This window comes from Humulus lupulus, chromosome 3, assembly GCF_963169125.1.
Source record: "Humulus lupulus chromosome 3, drHumLupu1.1, whole genome shotgun sequence".
NCBI classification, from domain to species: Eukaryota; Viridiplantae; Streptophyta; class Magnoliopsida; order Rosales; family Cannabaceae; genus Humulus; species Humulus lupulus.
In genome coordinates this window covers 24481498-24493028 of record NC_084795.1, presented here as the reverse complement: position 1 = coordinate 24493028, position 11531 = coordinate 24481498, and the positions used below count along the sequence as shown (strand labels likewise).

At 33.7% G+C, this 11531-nt stretch overlaps 2 protein-coding genes and 1 non-coding gene across 3 annotated transcripts; 2 read left to right on the top strand and 1 right to left on the bottom strand.

Annotated features, from left to right (window-relative positions):
• The first annotated feature begins 936 nt into the window (after nucleotides 1-936).
• Nucleotides 937-3578, top strand: LOC133822340 (adenylate kinase 4-like). Its single transcript, XM_062254631.1, has 6 exons — nucleotides 937-1243; nucleotides 1541-1686; nucleotides 1790-1909; nucleotides 2563-2730; nucleotides 2997-3086; nucleotides 3315-3578. Exons 1-6 carry the CDS (start codon nucleotides 1132-1134, stop codon nucleotides 3411-3413), a joined length of 735 nt encoding a protein of 244 aa, XP_062110615.1. The 5' UTR covers nucleotides 937-1131; the 3' UTR covers nucleotides 3414-3578.
• A 268-nt stretch (nucleotides 3579-3846) lies between these two features.
• On the bottom strand, nucleotides 3847-3963 carry LOC133827645 (U5 spliceosomal RNA). The gene has a single exon (XR_009890297.1). It is a non-coding gene; the product is annotated as a U5 spliceosomal RNA (small nuclear RNA).
• Nucleotides 3964-4305: 342 nt separating this feature from the next.
• LOC133822339 (urease) lies at nucleotides 4306-10990 on the top strand. The gene is made up of 18 exons (XM_062254630.1): nucleotides 4306-4634; nucleotides 4791-4864; nucleotides 4997-5042; nucleotides 5215-5320; nucleotides 5697-5839; nucleotides 6163-6273; nucleotides 6430-6593; nucleotides 6717-7095; nucleotides 7184-7292; nucleotides 7591-7730; nucleotides 7921-8058; nucleotides 8148-8239; nucleotides 8429-8558; nucleotides 8641-8799; nucleotides 9405-9572; nucleotides 9673-9807; nucleotides 10281-10352; nucleotides 10441-10990. Exons 1-18 carry the CDS (start codon nucleotides 4509-4511, stop codon nucleotides 10660-10662), a joined length of 2514 nt encoding a protein of 837 aa, XP_062110614.1. The 5' UTR covers nucleotides 4306-4508; the 3' UTR covers nucleotides 10663-10990.
• The last annotated feature ends 541 nt before the right edge of the window (nucleotides 10991-11531 follow it).

Below are 11531 nucleotides of genomic sequence, written 5' to 3'. Positions count from 1 at the left end.
ACAACAACAAAAAAATTCTTAATGCACACATATATAAAATTAAAAATTAATAAAGTCGTAATAAATATTAATATAATCTAACTGTGATACATCTCTCAAATTCAAATCTCCTTCCCTAAATAAAAATAATTATTATATAACATAGTATTAAATATTAATCACTAATATATGTATATTTTACTTAAGCATGTTAAGCTACTTCATAATAACTTTAAGAACTCGTAAAATATAACTATATGTTTTTTTTTAAAAAATTATATTTTGAGCACACTATCAATGAGACAATGACTATACATACATTAATAGTGACTATAATATTATTTCGTTTACCCCTTAAGACCTAAATTTAGCTTAAAGTTATAGAATTAGTTAGTCGCACGTATTTTCCTTGCAAACTATATTTGAGCTTAAGCATAGTTCATTATTCTTTATTTACGGGGAGGCAATAATGATGATTCTATTCTCTTTTTATTAAGGTAAGGTAATTATTTGGTACATCTGTTATTGTAAATTTTAATTTTGAACTCATATGTTAACAACAATACTCTTTTGATATCTTATATTTCGAAATGATCATTATGTAGTACTTAAGTTTAGATTTAATTAGTAAAATTTTGACATTTTAATCAAACTGTTTTTGTCAAATCTGAATCTAAGTTACTAAATATATGTAATTTTAAAATACAAAAAAGAAGAGAGTATCAAAACTACCTTACAAAAACAATGGGTAACCAACGAGGAAATTCCCTTATATTAATCTGATTTGTTCTTATTATTTTTCTTATATTTATTTATTTAGCTTGAAATAGTTCATATCATTCTAGAATTTGCTATAAATATAATAATAGTATCTTAGTAATAGTAATAAAAGCCGGCAGTTAATAGTAATTAATTCTTAATTTATTAGTAGCCATATGCTCCCAAAGTCCACCATCATCACCAACCCACGAAAAGGTACAACTACTTTTTAGTGTGTACAGACTCCTCACCTAAAACCAAGAGAATAGATAGAACACCTAAGCCTTACCAACCACCACGCTTGGTTTCATTTCATGGCTGTTTGAATCTCTTATTATATTCAAACACGACAATTATAACTGAAAGACCCAAATTTTGTGAGAGAAAGAGAGAATGGGGAGCCCTGGAGTTGCATTGGGTGACATACCCTCTGTTGACATGATGACCGAACTCCTCCGCCGTCTCAAGTGCTCCTCCAAGCCCGACAAACGCCTCATTCTCGTTGGTATTATCACTTCTTCTTCTCAGAAAATTTGAGTGTGTATAAATTGGAAAAGGGTATTTCTTTTTTTCATAGTTTGTAATGGAAAATGTCAGGTTAGTAATAGTAGGTGTTTGATTTGGCAATTTGTGTTCATTAAGTTTGGTTTATTATATTGCTTCCCATTTCAGCCTGAAAATGGCAAATCCAATTTGGGCAGGGAACTGACTGAGCCAGGCTTTTCTTTTGCTGAATTTTGATTAAGAAAAAGAAAATGGGTTGCTGTTATTTACATCTTATGAGGTGTTATTTTAATGGTAGGTCCCCCTGGATCTGGAAAAGGTACACAGTCACCCATTATAAAGGATGAATTTTGCTTATGCCATTTAGCCACTGGTGATATGTTGAGAGCTGCTGTTGCTGCTAAAACTCCTCTTGGCATTAAGGCTAAAGAAGCCATGAATAAGGTACTCTTTTGCTTCCAATTTTACTTTATAATTTTGACCAAATTAGCATGTTTTGGTGACTATAAGAGATATGTATGTATGTGATTGAATTTTGGTTTGGCAGGGAGAACTTGTATCTGATGACTTGGTTGTTGGTATAATTGATGAAGCCATTAAAAAACCATCATGTCAAAAGGGTTTTATTCTCGATGGTTTTCCCAGGACTGTTGTTCAAGCACAAAAGGTTTCACTCTCGTCTCTCATTCATGCCATGTCGAAATTTTCATTGCTTTATTTTTTAGCTTCTTGCCTAAAACTCTTACGCGTTAGTGAACAAGTATAATACCAGAAATGACAAAGGAAAACAAATTATAGAACTAACTTGTTAAAAGCCTCTACTGGCCAAGAAAAAGAAACTAATCAACTGAGATATAATCAGTAGATACAAAGAACAAAAGGATTATATTTCAAGGACCATGTACAGAGAAGAAACGACAATAAATTATTTCGGTTTGCCTATTGAACAAGGATGTGTTGTAATATTAGTTTGACTAGCAAACGACATGTGTTTTAAATGTTAGGGAAATAAATGACATAGATTGAAATGACTGTTATAAATGTATGTGGTTCATTATTGAGTTCAAAAGTATCATTTTAACTGACTGGCCGATGAGCAGCCATATATTTCAAATAAAATGTTAGCACATACATAGTATAAATAAAATGTTCTGAAGACACCATGAACATCTTCATGGTTTTTCCATATAGAGTAGAGACTGCAATGTCAATGACCATGTGCTAGTTTCTTTGCTCCCTCATTCTGTTTATGCTTCCATAGCATTGTTTTCTATTACTCTACTTGAAGTTAATTTGTCTGTCATATGCTATGTTTAACAGCTAGATGAGATGCTTGAAAAGCAGGGAGCCAAAATCGACAAAGTGCTTGACTTTGCAATTGATGATTCCATATTGGAGGAGAGGATCACTGGCCGATGGATACACCCATCGAGTGGTCGCTCTTACCACACCAAATTCGCACCTCCAAAAGTTACTGGTCTTGACGATGTAAGCTGAAGTTGTTTCTATTTTATTTGATATCTTTGTTTGGTCAAGCAAAACCATTATTAATTTCTTTAGATGTTACCAATAAAAACTTGAAGCTTTTTTATATGAAACATAACCCCTTTATTTTAAGTCCATCAACTTGGTCTAGATTTCAGGCAGAAGACTGTCAAGAACACATGGTTTAATAATAACAGAATAAATCTGACTTATTTTTTCCTCCATTAATAAGTACTGAGATTGAATTTTGGGGCATGTCATGATTGAAGGTCACTGGAGAACCTCTGATTCAACGAAAAGATGACACTGCAGAAGTTCTTAAGTCAAGGCTAGGCGCATTTCACAGGCAAACTGAACCGGTAAGCCCTTTTTTAATCTAAAAATTATGCATTACATGTATTATTAGCCTTCTAAAGTGAGTGTAGCAGTACCAGTGTTAAAAGATGTTTTATCTTTCATGCAAATATTGCACCATCTTAAAAAAAAAAGTCCTCTTTAAACTTGATTTAAAATAAGAGTGAAGTAGATGATTGGGATTTTAATGCCCTGGCTCACCTTTTTTTTTTTGTACATTTTTGACTGCACAGGTTATCAATTATTATGCCAAGAAAGGTGTCCTTGCCCAACTGCACGCAGAGAAACCTCCAAAAGAGGTCACTGCTGAAGTGCTGAAGGCTCTCTCTTAAAGGAATACAAGTCCAAGACTCAATTAAATGGACTTGTTTTAATTCTCTCATTACCACAAACTTTCTTTTTCTTCACTTGCCAAGCACTGAGCTTAAGTTGGTTTTTCAACTTCCATAGAGGCCATTTTTATCGAATAAAAAAGTTGACAAAGATCTGAATTTTGACATTGAGAAGTTATTTTAACACTGTGCGGCGAAAATACCTTCCTTATTTACTTTCACCGTAAAGTAGGTGCTGCACCAAATAACCCATTAAACAAATGTTTCATCATCTCATCCTCGTCTGATAAATGTAAATATAATAGAAATGAATACTTGAATTAGACATTAAATTTGAAAGCGAAACTAAAATCGTAAACCAAATATTCCTAATGAAATATAGGTGATTCAGATACAGAGCAAACGACACAAAAATTGAACTAGACTTGTGTGGACTTTCCTCGAGAAGAAAGTCCTCCAAAAATAGGCGTATGCCACTATGAGCGGCGGGCACACGGTATTCTTTAGTAAAAGGCGAAAGAATAGTTCGCTTTGTGCTCACCGCGTGGCTGCGTGATTTAAATAATTCAAGAGGCTTGGTTTTTATAGTATTCGAAGTGAACTCACTTTCTTTCACAATTGATGTGGGACAAAAGAACTGAAATGACTACGAAATACAAGACTTTTTTTTTTATGAAAAAATACAAGACGATATTAAAACAGTCATCTTCTCTTTCTTCTTTTTGTTTCATAAGCAATGATTATAACAGGTTATTGATCCAACCAAAGAAACTAACTCAGAAATCAAACTCAAAAAAATAAAATAAAAAAGCACTAAGAAAGAAGACTAAGCTGTCATGATATTATGGTTTTACAATAAGAGTACTGTTTTTTTTTTTTTAAATAAGTACAGAGTACAACATAGTAAACATATTTAATATATAAGCAAACAGAAGGAGACAATGCGAGGTACAAGGAGTCTCAAAGGAGCTGACTTTTTTCATACTATTTGAATCGAAAGCTCTCTCTGAAGAAGAGTGCAAATTTTTCATACTGATTGTCATCTTCTTTTCATAGAAGAGTTAATTGGGTAAACAGAATAGTAAGAACAAAATAATGAAGTTAACGCCAAGAGAGGTTGAAAAATTAGGTCTTCACAATGCTGGGTTCCTCGCTCAGAAGCGTCTTGCTCGCGGTTTGAAGCTCAACTATACTGAAGCGGTGGCTCTTATAGCCACACAGGTTTTTCTTTTTCTTCAATTTAATCATTGGCTTTACTGACATAAAACAAGTTTATATATGAATGGAATATTATGACATGGGTTTACAGTGAATGAAGAAGAATAAGAATGAGTTTTCTGTTATTTTGTTTTAATTAAATGTTTTTTTTTTGGGTAGATTTTAGAATTTGTCCGAGATGGTGACAGAACTGTGGCAGAATTGATGGACTTAGGGAAACAATTCTTAGGAAGGTAATAAAATAGAAGTAAATTTGATTCAATTTTGTATTTATTTAGTTTATTTTAGAAGTTTATACTACACTAAGCAACATAGAAGAAAGTTAAGTTAAAGGCATGGTGAATTCGTGGATTTTTTTTATACAGGAGACAGGTTCTCTCTGCTGTTCCACATCTCTTGGAGACAGTACAGGTATATACATATGTATATATATATGCTCATCAGAATAGTAAGTATTTGAGACTTTTTGTTTGAAGAAGCAATGCCAGTGGCAATCTATATATGTCATTCAAAATTATTGTTGGTACGTGTATATTTGAGCAGAGGTGAGAGAAAGAGAGAAGTTAAAATTATATTTTTGTAGGTTGAGGGGACCTTTCCTGATGGTACTAAATTAATAACCGTTCATGATCCAATCGCAAGCGAAAATGGAAATCTGGAGCTAGCTTTACATGGTTCTTTTCTTCCAGGTAAAGATTTTACAGATTTACAATGCAAATATTGGAACAGCTTTCCTTTGGGACCAATTTACTTCTGGTCTGTGTGAATTAGAGATAGAAATTTGGATCGCTTAAAACATTTATAATGCTGGATTTTTTTCAGTGCAAGCAACTTAAGAAAATATCAAAACTTACAGTATGTGAATTAGAGATAGAAATTTGGATCGCTTAAACATCATTGTTTTAATTCAACATTCTGCAGTTACTTGCAGTTAGTTTTATCCTTCAAAAATGTTGTTCTAGATGTTTTCTTGGTTTTTCACCTAGGATTCTATGAACTGGCGAACAAGTGTTGATAAGCTTATATTTGTGTAATGGATTTTAATAATACAAAATTGTTTTTCAGTGCCTTCATCAGACAAATTTACTAGCGTAGAAGATGATGAGAATCCTGGTGAAATAATACATGGATATGGGGACATTATGCTTAATCTAGGAAGGAAAGCAGTTGTTATCAAAGTTACCAATACTGGAGACAGGCCGGTTCAGGTCATCCTTACAATATCATCGTTCCGTGTCTCTTTAACTTTTCTGTGCATTGCTGTAGAGTTTATGCTACTCTTTTAGTCGTTTAGTCTTCTGTTTCACTCCCTACCTTCCTAATATTTATATATCTATATATATATTCTTTAAAGAACACCCAAATTAAAAGAGATCTCATTTGCATAGAATTCATTATGATTTTGATATTGCTTTGTATTAAGAAACCAACTCTGTATCTTAATGGCCATACTCATTGTAAATATCTCATCTCCTGAAGAACTTTCCAGAAATGATTGTTGAGCCTTCTGAAAAAATTAGCATTATTCCAGGTTGGCAGCCATTATCACTTCATCGAGGTTAATCCCTTCTTAGTTTTTGATCGAATGAGAGCATATGGGAAGCGCCTCAATATACAAGCTGGAACAGCCACAAGATTTGAGGTTGTGTAGTTTAATTTTAATTTATACAAATTTATTGCTATTCAGTTCCTGTAATGTACATATACATTCTCTAGATTAATGATTATTTTGTAGATTCATACTAAATTTAGATTGTTATGTATTTAAGTACTTCACTGACCCCATTTGTTTTGCTAGCCTGGGGAATGCAAAAGTGTTGTACTTGTAAGCATAGGAGGTAATAGAGTAATCAGAGGAGGCAATGGCATTGTAGATGGTCTAGTTGATGATGCCAGGTGGGAAGAAGTCTTAAGAGCTTTAAATGAAAGAGGATTTGGAAATAAGGAAGAAGCAAATGCTAGGTCAGTCTACTTGGTATTGTCTATTTTGATATAGTTCTTTTCTAGCATGGTTCTATTTGGTTATCTAAGCCTGTGACTGAGGATACCTGATGATGTTTTCTTACCTAAAAACTAATTTTGCAGTGAAGGTATTACTGGAGAAGGCTTACCTTTTGACATGGTAGTTTCTCGTGAGGCATATGCTAACATGTATGGTCCTACTACTGGAGACAAAATTCAGCTAGGTGATACTGATTTGTATGCTGAAATAGAAAAAGATTTTTCTGTTTATGGCGAGGAGTGTGTGTTTGGTGGTGGAAAAGTTATAAGAGATGGGATGGGACAGTCATGTGGGCATCCAACAGCCGGCTCTTTAGATACTGTTATTACTAATGCTTTGGTAATTGATTATAGTGGAATATATAAAGCTGATATTGGTATCAAAGAGGGTCTTATTGTTTCCATTGGGAAAGCTGGGAATCCAGATATTATGGATGGTGTATCTCCCAACATGATCATTGGGGTAAATTCCATCTCAGCAGTCTTTAGCGTATAAGTTCTCACCATGTTAATGCCATTTATACGTAACATATTTTTTTCTATATAATTAGGTCAACACTGAGGTTATTGCAGGTGAAGGAAAGATTTTAACTGCAGGGGGCATAGACTGTCATGTACATTTTATATGCCCTCAATTGGCATATGAAGCAATATCAAGTGGTAAGCTACATCACTAGAAATACTTCTGTGAAACATTGCTCAGTGTATCTGTACAGACATATACACTTACATGATACAATTCAATGTACAACTTTTATTTGTTTGAATACATTTTCTGCTAAATGCAGACAGGAAAAACTATTTTAGAAAATATTTAATATACTGTATATTCTTATCTATTTATTATGTTTATGTTTATGTCTATATCTTATATGGAAGTTATATATCTCCTTTCCAACAGTTTTTTTATCAATTTGAATAAGGATTAATTTGTGTTTGAATTTGACTTCTTATGTAGGCATCACAACTGTTGTGGGAGGTGGAACTGGACCTGCAGAAGGAACTCGTGCAACAACTTGCACCCCGGCACCTTTCCAAATGAAACTAATGCTGCAATCAACTGATGAGCTGCCTTTAAATTTCGGTTTTACAGGAAAGGTCTGTTATCTGTTTCTCTTAAAACTTCTTTTAATCTTTGTTTCTATGTAATCGTTCAAGAATGAACCTAGCAGTATCATTACATTGAGAAGAAAGGATGGCTTAAACTTCCAGCCCTGAGATCTATCCCCCTACCCTTCCTCTCACAATGCTTCTGTCTTTAGTTTTGCTAACTTTTTGTTTTCTTCAGGGTAACAGTTCCAAACCTGATGAGCTACATGAAATAATCAAAGCCGGGGCAATGGGACTGAAGCTGCATGAGGACTGGGGAACTACTCCTGCAGCAATAGACAATTGTTTGACTGTTGCAGAACAATATGATGTTCAGGTACACCATTTTAGGGGTTTTTTTTCTTCTTTTTTCAAAAACATCTTCTTCGATGAAATGGTTTCCTATAATCATGTCCACTTGAACAGGTTAATATCCATACAGATACCTTGAATGAATCTGGATTTGTGGAACACACAATTGCTGCTTTTAAAGGAAGAACAATTCACACTTATCATAGGTATACATGTATCACATTCTCTCTTCCTTGTTAGTTGTTTTTTCCTACTCAATTACTAAACATGAACATTCGATACTATAGTCATGAAAACATTCTAATTGAAGAATGAAAAAACCTATTCGGGCTTTGATCTTTGATATTTCAGTTTCAGGCTTTATTTTCTTACTTGGTTTCTTCTTTTTTTCCCAGTGAAGGCGCAGGTGGAGGTCATGCTCCTGACATCATTAAAGTATGTGGTGTGAAAAATGTCTTGCCATCATCAACGAACCCCACACGGCCTTACACATCGAATACCATAGATGAGCATCTTGACATGCTGGTATAAGAAAATTTAAGAATTACTAATATTGTAGGTGCAATATGGATGTTCAATATTCTCATTTTTGTCTTGCTACATACAGATGGTCTGCCATCACCTTGACAAGAACATCCCAGAAGATGTAGCTTTTGCTGAATCAAGAATAAGGGCAGAAACAATTGCTGCAGAAGATATTTTGCATGATATGGGCGCGATTAGCATTATATCTTCTGATTCACAGGCGATGGGACGCATTGGGGAGGTTTTCCAGTCTATCCTGCCTTTTTGCAACTTAAATATTTTGTTTAGAAACTTATTTTCTTTATTCAATATTTATACTCTATTGATTTTTACTTACTGTGTCCACGGCTTTATATACATTAGAAATTTATATGAGGTAAAGAAGGCAATAACCCAAAAAAAAAATTAGTATGAGACCTAACAAGTTGACTTATCTTTATGCTGTGAGCATTTCATTTTGTTTTAACTAAAGAAAATTTATTTGAAAATTTGACATTGGAATCAAGGAAACACTTGATATTATTGGGCCTATGTCTTGGGCTGGTCCAGTGTTGGTAACAGTAACAGTGTCAAAAACAGTATCTTTGAACACACTTCAGTACTTTTTTTCACCTCAAACATTTACAGCATACTCACTCCCCTGACCACTTAAGCTAGCTTCACATGGCACCTCTATACATCTTAATAAGTTAATGGAATGTTACAATTGTCATATTGGCACCTTATTCAAGGATTGTTATGACATGTTCTTTAAAATTTCAGTACTTTTTGCTTGTTCTCTGTGGAATGCTGATGGTGTCAGCGCAGATGCTAAACATGGGGTCATGTTTATTCATTTGTTACCAGGTGATTACTAGAACTTGGCAAACTGCTCACAAGATGAAATCACAAAGAGGGTCAATTGACCCAACTGGATCAAACAATGACAACCTTCGGATCAAACGATACATTGCAAAGTATACTATAAATCCAGCAATAGCTAATGGGATTTCTCAGTATGTTGGCTCAGTTGAGGCAAGTTACTAGGAGTTCTTATTCATTTTACCTTTGAGCTGCAACTCAAAAAAAAATGAAAAAGCCAAGCTGAGTTTTTAACGTGTGTGACCCATACCAGGTGGGTAAGTGGGCTGATCTTGTGCTGTGGAAGGCACCATTTTTTGGAGCAAAACCAGAGATGATCATCAAAGGTGGTGTAATTGCATGGGCTAATATGGGTGATCCAAATGCAAGCATCCCCACACCTGAACCGGTAAAGTTCATCCTTCTTCACCTCTTTTTGATTCAAAAATGCATGAGACTGACACCTTGAATACACAGTCAACTTCACAGTTCACATAATATCTGACTGATTAGAAATGGATAATTCTGCAACTTCTAAACCCTTATTATTGCTGTGCTAAGAGTCTAACCTATCAGATAGTTTTGATCATGATCCATTTTGTTTGTTCACTGATTAAACTACATGCTTGTGCTGAAATATAGGTATACATAACTATATGAGTAATTGGTGAAAATAGATCTTTTTTCTATTGTCACTTTGCAAAATAACATTTTTTTTTATGATTCTTTGTGTATTAGCTTCGGTGGGACTACTTCGTAAATAATTATCAAAAGAAAAAAAAAGTTATTTCGTCAAACACCCTTATCTCTAATCTTTGGCACTTGCTGAGATAATTCGTTTTACCGGGTATGAATTTTGTTGACAATCATGAGTGCTTGCAGGTGTTGATGAGACCCATGTTTGGAGCATTTGGCAAGGCTGGTAGTGCCAACTCCATTGCATTTGTCAGCAAGGTATAGATCTCTCTCTCTCTCTTATAAATATATATACATATGTGGAGGTGTAAAAATCATGATTTTTCTTTCATCATTTTACAAACAGGTTGCTTTAGAAAATGGTATTAAAACCTCATATGGACTCAACAAAAGTGTAAAAGCAGTGAGCAATGTGAGGAGTCTGACCAAACTGGACATGAAGCTGAATGATGCCCTCCCAGACATCACGGTGGACCCGGAGACATACACAGTCACAGCAGATGGTGAGGTTCTGACCTGTGCTGCAGCCACCACAGTTCCACTATCTCAGAACTACTTCCTCTTTTAGGCTCATTACTAGTTTATCTTAATATCATAGTAGTTAAGCAAATTATCATGATGTGCCAGGGGCAAAACAAAATAAAGAATAAAGAATCCATGTTTTGTGATCTATATATTATATCTGTCTCTTGAATTTGTGCACAGACAGAGATGTAACAAAAGTTTGAGTTGTTATTCTTCTTGGTGGGCAATAATGATTTAGAGAATATGCAAGTGGTGGGGCTTTTGAATGGTCCTTCCCCACTCACACCTTTCTATCAAACTAGTCCTCTACTTTATGTCTTATACAAAGAAAGGTATAGAAGTTGATAAATCTTCTGTCCTCTTACTCTAAAGACTCCATTATATAAATATATATATATATATATCCATTATTTGATTTATGAGGTTCTTTGCTAAGTGTTTTTACACGCACTTGACATCTTGTCGAATCGACCCCTTGTCCAGAAAATTACTTTTTGCAAATAATAATAATAATAATAATAATAAAGACCATTCTACAAATAATTATATTCTATTAGAATAACTTCAAAATGTTCTCTAGCTTTTACATAAATTTAGTTAAAATAATTCAAAAGCTATTTTAGAAAATGTATTTGCTAATTTCATTTCATGTTCTTTATTTTAGTTAATATTGACTAATTTTATTCTTAACATTGATTTTAGCTTTAACTAATTAATTTTACTTTTTACTAGAATAATAAAACATATACTGATGAAGGCTCTCTACATAGAGCCAAAAAAAATTTAAAATATAGTTAGTCTTTGGAGTGATAAAAATAAATAAATAAATGAAAGAAAGAAAGAAAAAAAAAACTTAAATATATAGCTGTTTGGAGATGCTATTACATAAAGATTACATCTTATATTATAGAC